Raw genomic sequence first — 18,083 nt, 5'->3', positions numbered from 1 at the left:
TTTTCACCTCTGTTCCCCCCTCTGTACTTAGCTTTTTTGTTGTCATGTCAGTAATTGTCCAGTTGATGGCTCCCTTGGATCACAAGCCTCTCTGATGAGTCCAAGTGAATATATTCTTAATAAACAGCTTTGAAGAATTTGTGACCAACTTTGTTTAATTGAACATCATCATCATGAGTCAAACTCACTCTTGGATCTACAAAATATTTAACAAAAACAAACATCACTGAATCATAAGGTATTTGCTCCAACTCTTAGTCCAGAAACACATGAGTGAACTAGATCAGCTGCTCCTCCAGTTCAGCTGTGGATTTATATAATTATTTATATTTGTAAAGTGGGTATGCAGGGTTTTTCAGTACTAATATAAGCATTTTATATCATCGCTTTATTGACAGATGTATTTTTTAAAGGTGTTCAAGGTCAGGTATCAGTTTGAAAAAAACAAACAAACACACTGAGTTGAACTTGAACTTCCTACTGACAGAAACTAAAATTGGTGCAAAAATAACCAGAACATATAAGAAACATCCTGGAGGTGCTGCAGACAAGTAAGGACCAATAACACGTCAACAGGAAATCCTTTTTACTAATTTATTTTATTTATTTTTTTATTTTTACTCTCCATTTTAAGCCATGATGTTTGCTGATACTGTGTTCCTACTGTTTGTTCTCATTAATAGTTCTGTTCTGTTTTTAACATTCTGTGCTGAAGCTGGAGGAAATGTTTCCACAGTGTCAGATGAACAGCTCCAAACTAAATAAGTGACTAACTAACGATGCTTTAATACACTTTACTATAAATTATGATATAGTGCACTTTCTTAAAATTTCTTATTGCTCTGTAATTAATTGTTTTCTTTATAAATGTACAAAGTAATGAGAATAAAATCTGTGTGATAAAGGAAGGTCTGTAGACTTCTCTGTTAAGATCAGTGAAGAGAAACAACAACATACAAATACCTAAAAAAATATTCAGTAAACATTTAGAAGATAGAGAAGTTTATGTTTTCATGTGGAGAAATTTTTTAAAATAAAAATATTCATAAGCATTGATAGTCTCCATGGCTGAACAGACACAGGAAAGAGCTCCACCTATAAAACGTAAAAACATCAAGACAACATCTTGAAGATGTCGAGGTTCTGCCCATAATGTTTGACTGACATCTGATTTATGTGCAGCACATAAATACCACAAAAATGATGGAGAGAAACTAAAAGGGAACTAAAATACAGATTTAAACTTACAACAATATGAAAGACTTCAGTCTATTTCACTTTAATCAACTCAGCCATGTTTACAACCCTCAGTCCAGCATAGAGCGGCTGAGTGAATGTGGTCTGGACTCTGTGGAGGAGAGTCATGGTTTCAGAGACGCTGTAGAAGGACAAAATACCTGCTCTGTGATCCAGGTACACTCCTACTCTGGAGGAATGAGGACCTGAGACACGAGTTTGGATGTTGTTGTACCAAAATGTATAACTGTTGTTGTAATAATCTAATGACCAAGATTTGTCATTATGTCCAAATCTACATTCATCTCCTTTTCTGCTGATATTCTTGTATGCGACTGCTACATAACCTCCTCCCCCTCTCCACTCCACCTCCCAGTAACAACGTCCAGTCAGACTCTCTCTACTCAGGACCTGAGACCTGTTAGTGAATCTGTCTGGATGATCAGAATAAGACTGTTGTTGATACATATATGTTACTTTTCTGTTCTCCTCTGATAATAACAGATATTTGTTTGCTGTGTTTGGATCCAGTGTGATTTCACATGAATATTTTAAGAATTCAGCTCTGGTCTTTGGCTCTGGTGGATCTGACAGTAAAACATCCACTTCAGTGACTGTCAGTGAGATGTTTGTCCATTCCTCTCTCAGAATGTCCTGTAGTTTATCTCTGAGCTCTGACACAGCTGCTGTCACATCCTCAAAGTAGCTCAGAGGACGGATATTGATGCTGGATGAGTCTGTAGACTCACTGAGTGCTGACAGTGAGGGGTAGTTGTGTAGAAACTGGATGTGATCCTCTGTGTGTGAGAGCTGCTTCAGCTCAGCATCTTTCCTCTTCAGCTCAGTGATCTCCTGCTCCAGCTTCTCCTGAAGCTCTTTGACTCGACTCACTTCAGTTTCCTGCTGGGATCTGATCTGCTGCTTCACATCAGAGCTTCTTTTCTGGATGAGATGGATCAGCTCAGTGAAGATCTTCTCACTGTGCTCCACTGTTTGATCAGCAGACTGATTGATGGCCTCCACCTGCTGTTGAAGCAGCTTCACATCTTTCTCTCTGTCCTGGATTCTCTGCTGGATGTTTTGTCGACTCACCTCCAGCTCTCTCTGCCTCTCAGTCCTTTCTGCTGCAGCTGAGACTGTGTCGTGGCCTTTATGTTCATCCACAGAGCAGAGATAACAGATACTCTGCTGATCAGTACGGCAGAACATCTTCATCACCTCATCATGACGAGAGCAGATGTTCTCCTGGAGCTTCTTGGAGGGCTCCACCAGCTTGTGTTTCTTTAATGGAGCCACATCATAATGAGGCTGAAGGTGTTTCTCACAGTAAGATGCCAGACAGACTAAACAGGACTTGAAGGCTTTCATTTTTCTTCCAGTGCAGACATCACAGGCCACATCTTCAGGTCCAGCATAGCAGTGATCAGCAGGAGCAGCTTGGAGTCCAGTCTTCTTCAGCTGCTCCACTAAACCTGCTAACATGGTGTTTTTCACCAGGACAGGCCTCGCTGTGAAAGTCTGTCTGCACTGAGGGCAGCTGTAGATTTTCTTCTTTTCCTCTTCATCCCAAAAGCCATTAATACACTTCATGCAGTAGCTGTGTCCACAGTGAATAGCCACCGGATCCTTCAGTAGATCCAAACAGATCGAACAAGAGAAAGTTTCTCGGTCCAGCTGAACTCCTTTCTGCGCCATTTCACCCAACAGTGTCAGTGACTGTGTGAGTTTCACTTCCTCAGAACTGAAACTGCTCTGGTCTCTGATCTAAACAACATGGGGATCTGTCAGCTCTTATACGTCACCACATGTTGGCTACACCCATCTTCAAACTGCAGATCAGAAGGGGAGGGAACAAGGGAACACGTGGACAGAGAGGAGGTGCTGAGTTAGAGAGCAGGAAGAAGGAGGGTTATCAGACACTAATTCAATCCTGGAACATGTGAGCCCCTGTATGTTTAACCCTTTTGAAACAGAGCTCGTTTTTCATTTAAAAATAGCACTCCTCAGCCTTTAAAGTTGTTAAATAAACTTAACATTTAAAAACAATCTTTTAATGTAAATTTGTTAAAATTATCATTTTAGTCATTACAGGATATCAAATACTGCGGCTGAACTAAGAAGTTGTTGTAGAAAAAAGCAATAAAAGGTCGTCCCCCCTCTGTCCCCTCCTGGTCACCTGTGCCTCAATTTTATGAGATGAGATGGATCAGCTCAGTGAAGATCTTCTCACTGTTTTATCAGCAGACTGATTTTATTCCACAACCTAGACATCCACATTACTCACACTCTCATAACACATACATATAGGGCCTTTATCCCCCAGTCATGTCTGTCCTATCTGTAACAACTGAAAATAAATGAAAATAAATAAATAATAACAAAGGTTGATCAAATGGACCAATATGGCAAGGCCGTGATGGTCCATTTGGTAAATTAAGTCAGTTGGGCATCTTTTTTGGCCTTCAGACAATAATTCTGATGGCTAAAAAACGAAACAGGACAACAACAAGAAAGAAAGAAAGAAAGAAAGAAAGAAAAAAGTAATAAAAATGTATCTAAAACATCTTTTAAGATGAATCTTTTTATGATTGAGTAAAGAAAATGCTATAATTAGAGTGCAGTGTTGAGTAAAATGGTTTTATTAAAATTTTATTGACCCTTTGAAATTATTTGTTGGAAGTCTTAAATCCCACTGAAGAGACAGAGACACAAAGATAGCAACACAGAGGTAAATAAACATGGAGACAAGACACTGAGAATAAGACAGAAGGGGAAATGCCCAAAGTCCCATATCTCTGACAAGTTAAGTCACTTTTATTCATAAAAAAACCCCAGAACTTAAATATAATTATAAACCAAACACAAACATAATCATAGAACAATAAAAAGTAAAACATACCAAAAACACATCAAATGGAGAGTGAAGCAAATATTATTAATAACAACAAATGTACATATTAATAATATAATATTAATAATATAATATTAATAATATAAACCAGTTAGTTTTGCGAGATCTCGCAAAAGTCTGTCTTAATTTTTTTTCTCCCATGTCCCCTGCGGGGCTCCGTACGAAATAGATGAAAAAGCAGATGTTAAAAAACAACTTATAGTTTTGTCATTGGGCTGGTCGAATGCTATGAGTTTCTGTCCCTTTGTCTGACCTTAGAGACTTATTTTAAAAGGAAACATTACAATCCTTTAAAGCAAGCATTTTCACCTCTGTTCCCCCCTCTGTACTTAGCTTTTTTGTTGTCATGTCAGTAATTGTCCAGTTGATGGCTCCCTTGGATCACAAGCCTCTCTGATGAGTCCAAGTGAATATATTCTTAATAAACAGCTTTGAAGAATTTGTGACCAACTTTGTTTAATTGAACATCATCATCATGAGTCAAACTCACTCTTGGATCTACAAAATATTTAACAAAAACAAACATCACTGAATCATAAGGTATTTGCTCCAACTCTTAGTCCAGAAACACATGAGTGAACTAGATCAGCTGCTCCTCCAGTTCAGCTGTGGATTTATATAATTATTTATATTTGTAAAGTGGGTATGCAGGGTTTTTCAGTACTAATATAAGCATTTTATATCATCGCTTTATTGACAGATGTTTTTTTTTTTAAAGGTGTTCAAGGTCAGGTATCAGTTTGAAAAAAACAAACAAACACACTGAGTTGAACTTGAACTTCCTACTGACAGAAACTAAAATTGGTTCAAAAATAACCAGAACATATAAGAAACATCCTGGAGGTGCTGCAGACAAGTAAGGACCAATAACATGTCAACAGGAAATCCTTTTTACTAATTTATTTTATTTATTTTTTTATTTTTAATCTCCATTTTAAGCCATGATGTTTGCTGATACTGTGTTCCTACTGTTTGTTCTCATTAATAGTTCTGTTCTGTTTTTAACATTCTGTGCTGAAGCTGGAGGAAATGTTTCCACAGTGTCAGATGATACAGCTCCAAACTAAATAAGTGACTAACTAACGATGCTTTAATACACTTTACTATAAATTATGATATAGTGCACTTTCTTAAAATTTCTTATTGCTCTGTAATTAATTGTTTTTTTTATAAATGTACAAAGTAATGAGAATAAAATCTGTGTGATAAAGGAAGGTCTGTAGACTTCTCTGTTAAGATCAGTGAAGAGAAACAACAACATACAAATACCTAAAAAAAAATATTCAGTAAACATTTAGAAGATAGAGAAGTTTATGTTTTCATGTGGAGAATTTTTTTTTAAAATAAAAATATTCATAAGCATTGATAGTCTCCATGGCTGAACAGACACAGGAAAGAGCTCCACCTATAAAACGTAAAAACATCAAGACAACATCTTGAAGATGTCGAGGTTCTGCCCATAATGTTTGACTGACATCTGATTTATGTGCAGCACATAAATATCACAATAATGATGGAGAGAAACTAAAAGGGAACTAAAATACAGATTTAAACTTACAACAATATGAAAGACTTCAGTCTATTTCACTTTAATCAACTCAGCAGTGGATCCATAAACATAAATCCTCAGTCCAGCATAGAGCAGCTGAGTGAATGTGGTCTGGACTCTGTGGAGGAGAGTCATGGTTTCAGAGACGCTGTAGAAGGACAAAATACCTGCTCTGTGATCCAGGTACACTCCTACTCTGGAGGAACGAGGACCTGAGACAGGAGTTTTAATGTTGTTGTACCAAAATATATAACTGTTGTTGTAACACTCTAATGACCAAGATTTGTCATTATGTCCAAATCCACATTTATTACCTCCTTTTCTGCTGATATTCTTGTATGCGACTGCTACATAAACTCCTCCCCCTCTCCACTCCACCTCCCAGTAACAACGTCCAGTCAGACTCTCTCTACTCAGGACCTGAGACCAATAAGTGAATCTGTCTGGATGATCAGAATAAGACTGTTGTTGATACATGTTTGTTACTTTTCTGTTCCCCTCTGATAATAACAGCTGTTTGTTTGCTGTGTTTGGATCCAGTGTGATTTCACATGAATATTTTAAGAATCCAGCTCTGGTCTTTGGCTCTGGTTGTGACAGTGAAACATCCACTTCAGTGACTGTCAGTGAGATGTTTGTCCGTTCCTCTCTCAGAATGTCCTGTAGTTTATCTCTGACCTCTGACACAGCTGCTGTCACATCCTCAAAGTAGCTCAGAGGACGGATATTGATGCTGGATGAGTCTGTAGACTCACTGAGTGCTGACAGTGAGGGGTAGTTGTGTAGAAACTGGATGTGATCCTCTGTGTGTGAGAGCTGCTTCAGCTCAGCATCTTTCCTCTTCAGCTCAGTGATCTCCTGCTCCAGCTTCTCCTGAAGCTCTTTGACTCGACTCACTTCAGTTTCCTGCTGGGATCTGATCTGCTGCTTCACATCAGAGCTTCTTTTCTGGATGAGATGGATCAGCTCAGTGAAGATCTTCTCACTGTGCTCCACTGTTTGATCAGCAGACTGATTGATGGCCTCCACCTCCTGTTGAAGCAGCTTCACATCTTTCTCTCTGTCCTGGATTCTCTGCTGGATGTTTTGTCGACTCACCTCCAGCTCTCTCTGCCTCTCAGTCCTTTCTGCTGCAGCTGAGACTGTGTCGTGGCCTTTATGTTCATCCACAGGGCAGAGATAACAGATACTCTGCTGATCAGTACGGCAGAACATCTTCATCACCTCATCATGACGAGAGCAGATGTTCTCCTGGAGCTTCTTGGAGGGCTCCACCAGCTTGTGTTTCATTAATGCAGCCACATCATAATGAGGCTGAAAGTGTTTCTCACAGTAAGAAACCAAACACATCAAACAGGACTTCATTGCTTTGATTTTTCTTCCAGTGCAGACATCACAGGCCACATCTTCAGGTCCAGCATAGCAGTGATCAGCAGGAGCAGCTTGGAGTCCAGTCTTCTTCAGCTGCTCCACTAAAACTGCTAACATGGTGTTTTTCAGCAGGACAGGCCTCGCTGTGAAAGTCTGTCTGCACTGAGGGCAGCTGTAGATTTTCTTCTTTTCCTCTTCATCCCAGAATCCATTAATACAGTTCATGCAGTAGCTGTGTCCACAGGGAATAGCCACCGGATCCTTCAGTAGATCCAAACAGATCGAACAAGAGAAAGTTTCTTGGTCCAGCTGAACACTTTTCTGCGCCATTTCTCCTCTCAGTGTCAGTGACTGTGTAAGTTTCACTTCCTCAGAACTGAAACTGCTCTGGTCTCTGATCTAAACAACATGGGGATCTGTCAGCTCTTATACGTCACCACATGTTGGTTGCACCCATCTTCAAACTGCAGATCAGAAGGGGAGGGAACAAGGGAACACGTGGACAGAGAGGAGGTGCTGAGTTAGAGAGCAGGAAGAAGGAGGGTTATCAGACACTAATTCAATCCTGGAACGTGTGAGCCCCTGTATGTTTAACCCTTTTTGAACCAGAGCTCGTTTTTCATTTAAAAATAGCACTACTCAGCCTTTAAAGTTGTTAAATAAACTTAACATTTAAAAACAATCTTTTTATGTAAATTTGTTAAAATTATCATTTTAGTCATTACAGGATATCAAATACTGCAGCTGAACTAAGAAATTGTTGTAGAAAAAAGCAATAAAAGGTCGTCCCCCCTCTGTCCCCTCCTGGTCACCTGTGCCTCAATTTTATGAGATGAGATGGATCAGCTCAGTGAAGATCTTCTCACTGTTTTATCAGCAGACTGATTTTATTCCACAACCTAGACATCCACATTACTCACACTCTCATAACACATACATATAGGGCCTTGGGATCGGGCATGTTATACGGTGTCCAGAGGACGGTCTTTGTATTCAACCTCACCTCTGGCGCCGGTGCCCACCTCTCAGTTTTAAATGCATGTAGACATTGAGGGTTCTCGGGAGGGGCCGTGCTGTACAGTACATGTACAGTGTCCATTTGTGTCTGTATCCAGGTTGGATGAGCGCCGAGTATTTGTATATGTGCGCATGAGTGTGGGAATGCATGTTTGGGTCTGTGTGTGCCTATTCGTCTGTGTCTATATGTCAGGTCGGGTCTTAGACTCCACCCTCTTGGAACATCTCAGGCCCTCCAAGGTATGGAGGCTTATTTCCCCTCACAACACTCCCTGCTGGTGGCTGATGCCCTCAGACATCGGTGCGTTCTTGGTGTCCAGGGCTGGACGCTCAGGTCTGTACCAGCTCACTGCTGGTACGGCTGCTTGGTGGGGCCTGGTGCCTGTGGCTCGGTCGGGCCACTTGCGGGGGCGATTCACTCTGGCAAAGCTGGCTGCCGGCAGAGCCCACGTGTACGTCACTGCAGCCCCCTCTGGCTTCTGCTCTGTGGCTGTTGGGTGACCCCTCATCTGGGGCTCTCCTCAGCTCTTCCCGGGAAGGTGGCACGGTTGCCCCTCTGGTGGTCCTCTTTTGGTGTTCGCACTCTGGGGGCCTCTGGATGTCTGGGGCCTGGATCTCCTCCATGCCTGCTTCATGCCCTGGGGGACGGGGCTATGGCTCCCCACACCTTCTAGCAGATCGTTACATGGAGAAGCCTTTTGAATAGAAGAGCAGTCATCCACACAGGTGTTCACACACACAAGCTACACCTTTCTTGGCTGCTACCTCAAACCACATTGTGCGATGTCAATCTTGCGTGCTGCACAATCACATTCAGTATTTAGTATTTACTGTTGTTTACACTTAGCTAGATTATTGCGATGGTGTTGTGTTATTATGTTGCTCTCTTTTTTGCTTGTTTTCTCTTATTTTCTTCTCTCAACAGGTGAACTGGGAGATTTTTTTAAGTGCCCTTTCTCACTGTACTTCTTCCCCTTTTCTTTCTTTCTTTCTTTCTTTCTTTCTTTCTTTCTTTCTTTCTTTCTTTCTTTCTTTCTTTCTTTCCTATCCCCCAGTCATGCCTGTCCAATCTGTAACAACTGAAAATAAATTAAAATAAACAAATAATAACAAAGGTTGATCAAATGGACCAATATGGCAAGGCCGTGATGGTCCATTTGGTAAATTAAGTTAGTTGGGCATCTTTTTTGGCCTTCAGACAATAATTCTGATGGCTAAAAAACAAAACAGGACAACAACAAGGAAAGAAAGAAAGAAAGAAAGAAAGAAAGAAAGAAAGAAAGAAAGAAAGAGGTAATAAAAATGTATCTAAAACATCTTTTAAGATAAATCTTTTTATGATTGAGTAAAAAAAATGCTATAATTAGAGTGCAGTGTTGAGTAAAATGGTTTTATTAAAATTTAATTGACCCTTTGAAATTATTTGTTGGAAGTCTTAAATCCCACTGAAGAGACAGAGACACAGAGATAACAACACAGAGGTAAATAAAAATAGAGACAAGACACTGAGAATAAGACAGAAGGGGAAATGCCCAAAGTCCCATATCTCTTACAAGTTAAGTCACTTTTATTCATAAAAAAAACCCAGAACTTAAATATAATTATAAACCAAACATAAACATAATCATAGAACAATTAAAAGTAAAACATACCAAAAACACATCAAATGGAGAGTGAAGCAAATATTATTAATAACAACAAATGTACATATTAATAATATAAACCAGTTAGTTTTGCGAGATCCTTCAAAAGTCCGTCTTAATTTTTTGTCTCCCATGTCCCCTGCGGGGCTCCGTATGAAATAGATGAAAAAGTAGATGTTAAAAAACAACTTATAGTTTTGTCATTGGGCTGGTCGAATGCTATGAGTTTCTGTCCCTTTGTCTGACCTTAGAGACTTATTTTAAAAGGAAACATTACAGTCCTTTAAAGCAAGTATTTTCACCTCTGTTCCCCCCTCTGTACTTAGCTTTTTTGTTGTCATGTCAGTAATTGTCCAGTTGATGGCACCCTTGGATCACAAGCCTCTCTGATGAGTCCAAGTGAATATGTTCTTAATAAACAGCTTTGAAGAATTTGTGACCAACTTTGTTTAATTCGGAACATCATCATCATGAGTCAAACTCACTCTTGGATCTACAAAATATTTAACAAAAACAAACATCACTGAATCATATAAGGTATTTGCTCCAACTCTTAGTCCAGAAACACATGAGTGAACTAGATCAGCTGCTCCTCCAGTTCAGCTGTGGATTTATATAAATATTTATATTTGTAAAGTGGGTATGCAAGTGGGTATACTCCTCCGTGAATCGCAACCTTATCGTGGTGGAGGGGTTTGTGTGTCCCAGGGATCCCAGGGGCTATGTTGTCTGGGGGCTTTTGCCCCCTGGTAGGGTCTCCCATGGCAAATTGGTCCTGGGTGAGGGACCAGACGAAGAGCGATTCAGAAGACCCTTATGAAAAAAACATCGAGGGAACAGTTTACCCTGCCCGGGATAGGGTTACCGGGGCCCCGCCCTGGAACCAGGCCCGGGGAGGGTGCCCGAGGGTGAGTGTCTGGTGGCCGGGCCTTAGTCCATGGGGCCCGGCCGGGCACAGCCCGAAGAGGAGACATTGGCCCATCCTCCCGCAGGCCCACCACCCGCAGGCCCACCACCCGCAGGAGGCGCCATAGGGGTCGGGTGCATTGTGTGCCGGGTGGCGGCCAGGAGCGGAGGCCCTGGCGGACTGACCCCCGGCTGCCAAGACTGGCAATAGGGACATGGAATGTCACCTCTCTGGTGGGGAAGGAGCCTGAGTTAGTGCGTGAGGTTGAGAGGTACCGGCTAGATATAGTCGGGCTCACCTCTACGCACGGCTTGGGCTCTGGAACCAGTCTCCTGGAGAGGGGCTGGACTCTGTCTCAGTCTGGAGTTGCCCCTGGTGAGAGGCGGCGGGCTGGGGTGGGTATTCTAATATCCCCTCGGCTTGCTGCCGGTACGTTGGGGTTTTTCCCGGTGGACGAGAGGGTTTGTTCCCTGCGTCTTAGGGTCGGGGAACGGGTCCTGACTGTCATCTGCGCTTATGCGCCGAGTGGCAGTTCGGAGTACCCAGCCTTCTTAGAGTCCCTGGGGGGGGTGCTGGAAGGTGCTCCACCTGGAGACTCTGTTGTCCTGCTGGGAGACTTCAATGCTCATGTGGGTAACGACAGCGAGACCTGGAGGGGCGTGATTGGGAGGAACGGCCTCCCGGATCTGAACCTGAGCGGTGCTTTGTTATTGGACTTCTGTGCTAATCACAGTTTGGCCATAACGAACACCTTGCTCGAACATAAGAGTGTCCATAAGTGCACGTGGCACCAGGACGCTCTAGGCCGTAGGTCGATGATCGATTTTGTAATCGTATCACCAGACCTGCGACCATATGTTCTGGACACTCGGGTAAAGAGAGGGGCTGAGCTGTCAACTGATCACCACCTGGTGGTGAGTTGGATCAGGTGGCGGGGGAGGACGCTGGACAGACCTGGTGCACCTAAACGCGAGGGTGTGCTGGGAACGATTAGCAGAGGCCCCAGTCCGCGAGATCTTCAACGCACACCTCCGGCAGAGCTTCAACAGCATTCCGAGGGAGGCGGGGGATATTGAGTCCGAATGGACCATGTTCAGCACCTCCATTGCCGAAACTGCTGCATTGAGCTGCGGCCGCAAGGTGGTTGGTGCCTGCCGTGGTGGTAATCCCCAAACCAAATGGTGGACACCAGAGGTGAAGGGAGCCACCAGGCTGAAGAAGGAGTCCTATCGGGCTTGGTTAGCCTGTGGGACTCCGGAGGCAGCCGACAGGTATCGACAGGCCAAGCGGAATGTGGCTCGGGCAGTGGCTGAAGCAAAAACTCAGGTGTGGGAGGAGTTCGGAGAGGCCATGGAAAAAGACTTTCGGACTGCCTTGAAGAGGTTCTGGCAAACCGTCAGGCATCTCATGAGGGGAAAGCGCTGCTCTACCTGCACTGTGTATAGTGCTGGCGGGGCGCTGCTGACGTCGACTGAGAAAATTGTCAGGCGGCGGAAGGAATACTTCGAGGACCTCCTTAATCCCACTGATGCGTCTTCCGAGGAGGAAGCAGAGTCTGGGGATGAGGGGAATGACCCGCCAATTTCCGGGGGCGAGGTCACTGAGGCAGTTAAACAACTCCTTGGTGGCAGAGCCCCTGGTGTTGATGAGGTCCGCCCCGAGTTCCTGAAGGCTCTGGACGTTGTAGGGCTGTCCTGGTTGACACGCCTCTGCAATGTTGCGTGGAGATCAGGGGCAGTACCCGTCGATTGGCAGACCGGGGTGGTGGTCCCCATCTTTAAGAAGGGGGACCGGAGGGTGTGTTCCAACTACAGGGGGATCACACTCCTCAGCCTCCCCGGGAAAGTCTATGCCAGGGTGCTGGAAAGGAGAGTTCGTCCGCTAGTCGAACCTCTGATGCAGGAGGAACAATGCGGTTTTCGTCCTGGTCGCGGAACACTGGACCAGCTCTTCATCCTCTCGAGGATACTTGAGGGTGCATGGGAGTTTGCCCAACCAGTCGACATGTGTTTTGTGGACTTGGAGAAGGCATTCGACCGTGTCCCTCGGGGTGTCCTGTGGGAGGTGTTGCGGGAGTATGGGGTGTCTGGCCCATTGCTACGGGCCTTTCGATCCCTATACAACCGTTGCAAGAGCTTGGTTCGCATTGCCGGCAATAAGTCGGACTCGTTCCCGGTGGGTGATGGGCTCCGCCAGGGCTGCCCTTTGTCACCGGTTCTGTTCATAATTTTTATAGACAGGATTTCTAGACGCAGCCAAGTGGCGGAGGGCTTTCGCTTTGGTGGCCTCAGGATCTCATCTCTGATCTTTGCGGATGATGTGGTTCTGTTGGCTTCATCGGGTGAGGGCCTCCAGCTCGAACTGGAGCGGTTCGCAGCCGAGTGTGAAGCAGCGGGAATGAGGATCAGCACCTCCAAATCTGAGGCCATGGTTCTCAGCCGGAAAAGGGTGGAGTGCCCACTCCGGGTCGGGGATGAAGTCCTGCCCCAAGTGGAGGAGTTCAAGTATCTCGGGGTCTTGTTCGCGAGTGATGGGAGAAGGGAGCCGGAGATCGACAGACGGATTGGGGCTGCAGCTGCAGTAATGCAGACGCTGCACCGGTCCGTCGTGGTGAAGAGGGAGCTGAGTGTAAAAGCGAAGCTCTCAATTTACCGGTCGATCTACGTCCCTACCCTCACCTATGGCCACGAGCTGTGGGTAGTGACCGAAAGGACGAGATCGCGGATACAAGCGGCGGAAATGAGCTTCCTCCGAAGGGTGGCTGGCCTCTCCCTTAGAGATAGGGTGAGAAGTTCGGCAATCCGGGAAGGGCTCAGAGTAGAGCCGCTGCTGCTCCACATCGAAAGGAGCCAGCTGAGGTGGTTTGGGCATCTGACAAGGATGCCCCCTGGGCGCCTCCTGGGTGAGGTGTTCCAGGCATGTCCCACCGGGAGGAGGCCCCGGGGCAGACCCAGGACACGCTGGAGAGATTATATCTCTCGGCTGGCCTGGGAACGCCTTGGTGTTCCCCCGGATGAGCTGGAGGAGGTGGCTGGGGAGAGGGAGGTCTGGGCCTCTTTGCTTAGGCTGCTGCCCCCGCGACCCGGCCCCGGATAAAGCGGATGAAGATGGATGGATGGGTATGCAGGGTTTTTCAGTACTAATATAAGCATTTTATATCATCGCTTTATTGACAGATGTTTTTTTTAAAAAGGTGTTCAAGGTCAGGTATCAGTTTGAAAAAAACAAACAAACACACTGAGTTGAACTTGAACTTCCTACTGACAGAAACTAAAATTGCAAAAATAACCAGAACATATAAGAAACATCCTGGAGGTGCTGCAGACAAGTAAGGACCAATAACATGTCAACAGGAAATCCTTTTTACTAATTTATTTTATTTATTTTTTATCTTTACTCTCCATTTTAAGCCATGATGTTTGCTGATACTGTGTTCCTACTGTTTGTTCTCATTAATAGTTCTGTTCTGTTTTTAACATTCTGTGCTGAAGCTGGAGGAAATGTTTCCACAGTGTCAGATGATACAGCTCCAAACTAAATAAGTGACTAACTAACGATGCTTTATTACACTTTACTATAAATTATGATATAGTGCACTTTCTTAAAATTTCTTATAGCTCTGTAATTAATTGTTTTCTTTATAAATGTACAAAGTAATGAGAATAAAATCTGTGTGATAAAGGAAGGTCTGTAGACCTCTCTGTTAAGATCAGTGAAGAGAAACAACAACATACAAATACCTAAAAAAAATTATTCAGTAAACATGTAGAAGATAGAGAAGTTTATGTTTTCATGTGGAGAAATTTTTTAAAATAAAAATATTCATAAGCATTGATAGTCTCCATGGCTGAACAGACACAGGAAAGAGCTCCACCCATAAAATGTAAAAACATCAAGACAACATCGTGAAGATGTCGAGGTTCTGCCCATAATGTTTGACTGACATCTGATTTATGTGCAGCACATAAATACCACAATAATGATGGAGAGAAACTAAAAGGGAACTAAAATACAGATTTAAACTTACAACAATATGAAAGACTTCAGTCTATTTCACTTTAATGAACTCAGCCATGTGTCCAACCAAAACTCCAGCATAGAGCGGCTGAGTGAATGTGGTCTGGACTCTGTGGAGGAGAGTCATGGTTTCAGAGACGCTGTAGAAGGACAAAATACCTGCTCTGTGATCCAGGTACACTCCTACTCTGGAGGAACGAGGACCTGAGACAGGAGTTTTGATGTTGTTGTACCAAAATGTATAACTGTTTTTGTTACATTCTAATGACCAAGATTTGTCATTACGTCCAAAACCACATTCACTCCCTGCTCTGATGATATTCTTGTATGCGACTGCTACTCGAACTCCTCTCCCTCTCCACTCCACCTCCCAGTAACAACGTCCAGTCAGACTCTCTCTACTCAGGACCTGCAACCAATAAGTGAATCTGTCTGGATGATCAGAATAAGACTGTTGTTGATTCATGTTTGTTACTTTTCTGTTCCCCTCTGATAATAACAGCTGTTTGTTTGCTGTGTTTGGATCCAGTGTGATTTCACATGAATATTTTAAGAATCCAGCTCTGGTCTTTGGCTCTGGTGGATCTGACAGTAAAACATCCACTTCAGTGACTGTCAGTGAGATGTTTGTCCATTCCTCTCTCAGAATGTCCTGTAGTTTATCTCTGACCTCTGACACAGCTGCTGTCACATCCTCAAAGTAGCTCAGAGGACGGATATTGATGCTGGATGAGTCTGTAGACTCACTGAGTGCTGACAGTGAGGGGTAGTTGTGTAGAAACTGGATGTGATCCTCTGTGTGTGAGAGCTGCTTCAGCTCAGCATCTTTCCTCTTCAGCTCAGTGATCTCCTGCTCCAGCTTCTCCTGAAGCTCTTTGACTCGACTCACTTCAGTTTCCTGCTGGGATCTGATCTGCTGCTTCACATCAGAGCTTCTTTTCTGGATGAGATGGATCAGTTCAGTGAAGATCTTCTCACTGTGCTCCACTGTTTGATCAGCAGACTGATTGATGGCCTCCACCTGCTGTTGAAGCAGCTTCACATCTTTCTCTCCGTCCTGGATTCTCTGCTGGATGTTTTGTCGACTCACCTCCAGCTCTCTCTGCCTCTCAGTCCTTTCTGCTGCAGCTGAGACTGTGTCGTGGCCTTTATGTTCATCCACAGAGCAGAGATAACAGATACTCTGCTGATCAGTACGGCAGAACATCTTCATCACCTCATCATGACGAGAGCAGATGTTCTCCTGGACCTTCTTGGAGGGCTCCACCAGCTTGTGTTTCTTGAATGTAGGTGAATCATAATGAGTCTGAAGGTGTTTCTCACAGTAAGATGCCAGACAGAATAAACAGGACTTGAAGGCTTTCATTTTTCTTCCAGTGCAGACATCACAGGCCACATCTTCAGGTCCAGCATAGCAGTGATCAGCAGGAGCAGCTTGGAGTCCAGTCTTCTTCAGCTGCTCCACTAAATCTGCTAACATGGTGTTTTTCACCAGGACAGGCCTCGCTGTGAACGTCTGTCTGCACTGAGGGCAGCTGTAGATTTTCTTCTTTTCCTCTTCATCCCAAAAGCTTTTAATACAGTTCATACAGTAGCTGTGTCCACAGGGAATAGCCACCGGATTCTTCAGTAGATCCAAACAGATCGAACAAGAGAAGGTTTCTCGGTCCAGCTGAACTCCTTTCTGCGCCATTTCTCCTCTCAGTGTCAGTGATTGTGTAAGGTTCACTTCCTTATTATAGAAACTGGTCTGACGTCTGATCTGAACAACATGTGATGGGGCATATGGACAGACAGGAGGTGCTTAGCTAGAGAGCAGGAAGAAGAGGAAGGGTTTCATGCTGTGATTCATTCCAGAAAGCGGGGAGAGGCTCTGTGTTTAATCGTTTTCTGTTCAAACCTTTAACTAAATAATATAAATGTCAATAACTGGATGCCTCTCTATTCTTTTTGTTAATCTGCTAAATGAATAGTTTCTGTTTCTTTTAACAATTCAAATAGCAGAAATGAACAGCTGACAGCTTGTCAGACTCAGACTGTAAACCATAGAGACAGTTTATATATACATTTAGTCAGGGCAGTGCAGAGATGTTTAAAGGGGCGGGTGCTCACAGTTAAAAAGGGCTCATAGAAGCAGGCTGAAGAACAACAACCCACATTCATCAAGAATCTAATATGGAATCGCATCACACTATATCACTGTCATCAGGTGGGCACGATGCAAAGCAAACGTAGCCTATTTTTTACCTGATGGGTACAATGTTGCTGTTTGGGGGGTTGCTTCTGCTCTTGCTGCTGATAGTGCTGGAGGGCAGGGCTGTGTTGATCTGAGACTAGAGATTAAACAGTCCACAGGAGAGAGGGTAGCTGATTAAACAAGTGTTATGAGATAATAATAAAACGCAAAGACTGGTCACAGCGCTTGGAACCATAAGGTAACAAGACTGTGGGAAATAAACTAAGCTCTGCCTGTCAATCACTCTTTGCCTCTCTTCTTCCTTCCATCTCATCTCATCTATCACATTCCACTTGCTGTCCGTATGAGAATGAGGCAGAATTTGCTATTGAATTCATCTATTATTTAATTATTCATTTTAACAACTCTTGCACCTAATCCATAATAAAGCAATGATAGAAAAATGTTATGGAACCAAAACTTTGTGTTTATTACGTCTGTGAAGGTTCTCAGTCATCCAGGTCATCGTAGGTAAAGGAGCTTGCAAAGAAAAGCGTCTGGACTTCTTTAAGTTGCTTGAAGACGTTTCACCTCTCATCCGAGAAGCTTCTTCAGTTCTAAGGTCAAATGGTGGGGAGTCCCAGATATAAACCTAGTGGGAGTTTCCCCCCACAGAGAGACAAAAGGACCCCCTGATGATCCTCTAATCGCCTGAGCCAAGGTGTGAAACTGGGTGTGGGTCCCAATCAGCCAGAGTTTTGGGTGAGTTCATTGTTCCTGTGCCGACATATCAGACGTTAAAGTGTGTTTCTGTGTCTCTAGATTCCCCAGACCCATCCCCGTGTTTCCCCGTGTGGAGTGTGGAGAGAGGTCGGCGTGGACATGTGTGGGATTTCCCTTTTTTCCTGGAACCCCGCCCCTCACGTCTTGTAAATAGCACAATTTCCGCATTGCCTGTAAATAAAACTTTCTCTGTTAAATCACAACCCCGGAGTCCTGTGTGTGGATCCTCAGAGCAACCCGTGACAGTCCAGCAAGAAGGCCATAAAAATTCAGAAGAAAAGCAACAAACAAAATCCAAACTGAAAAACAGACAAGGTCACAAAGAACAAAGGATAACTGAAACTATTTATACAAATATAGGCTCTTCTTCTTCTTCTTCTTCCTTCATGTTTAATGGCAGTTTGCATCCAAAGATGTTGCGCTACTGCCATCTCCTGGCTTTTACTCTTACTTAACTTCCGAGTCCTCAGATC

The 18,083-nt window shown here is 43.8% G+C and overlaps 2 protein-coding genes across 3 annotated transcripts; both read right to left on the bottom strand.

Annotated features, from left to right (window-relative positions):
- Positions 1-764: 764 nt before the first annotated feature.
- On the bottom strand, positions 765-16,344 carry LOC148097460 (uncharacterized). The gene is made up of 2 exons (XM_087832404.1): positions 14,686-16,344; positions 765-3,000 (listed from the first exon to the last, which is right to left on the bottom strand). The coding sequence occupies exons 1-2, from the start codon at positions 16,342-16,344 to the stop codon at positions 1,270-1,272; spliced, it is 3,390 nt and encodes a 1,129-aa protein (XP_087688530.1). The 3' UTR covers positions 765-1,269.
- On the bottom strand, positions 5,081-7,494 carry LOC148097461 (tripartite motif-containing protein 16-like). 2 transcript variants are annotated; one of them, XM_087832119.1, is made up of 2 exons: positions 6,594-7,494; positions 5,081-5,892 (listed from the first exon to the last, which is right to left on the bottom strand). In XM_087832119.1, exons 1-2 carry the CDS (start codon positions 7,395-7,397, stop codon positions 5,836-5,838), a joined length of 861 nt encoding a protein of 286 aa, XP_087688245.1. In that variant the 5' UTR covers positions 7,398-7,494; the 3' UTR covers positions 5,081-5,835. The 2 variants fall into 2 exon arrangements, with proteins under 2 accessions (XP_087688245.1, XP_087688244.1); XM_087832118.1 differs by having other exon boundaries at positions 5,081-7,494.
- Positions 16,345-18,083: the final 1,739 nt, after the last annotated feature.

Source organism: Neolamprologus brichardi, chromosome 18 (genome assembly GCF_056152115.1).
Source record: "Neolamprologus brichardi isolate AB-2024 chromosome 18, ASM5615211v1, whole genome shotgun sequence".
In the NCBI taxonomy this organism is placed as follows: domain Eukaryota; kingdom Metazoa; phylum Chordata; class Actinopteri; order Cichliformes; family Cichlidae; genus Neolamprologus; species Neolamprologus brichardi.
This window is presented reverse-complemented; position numbering and strand designations above follow the sequence as displayed.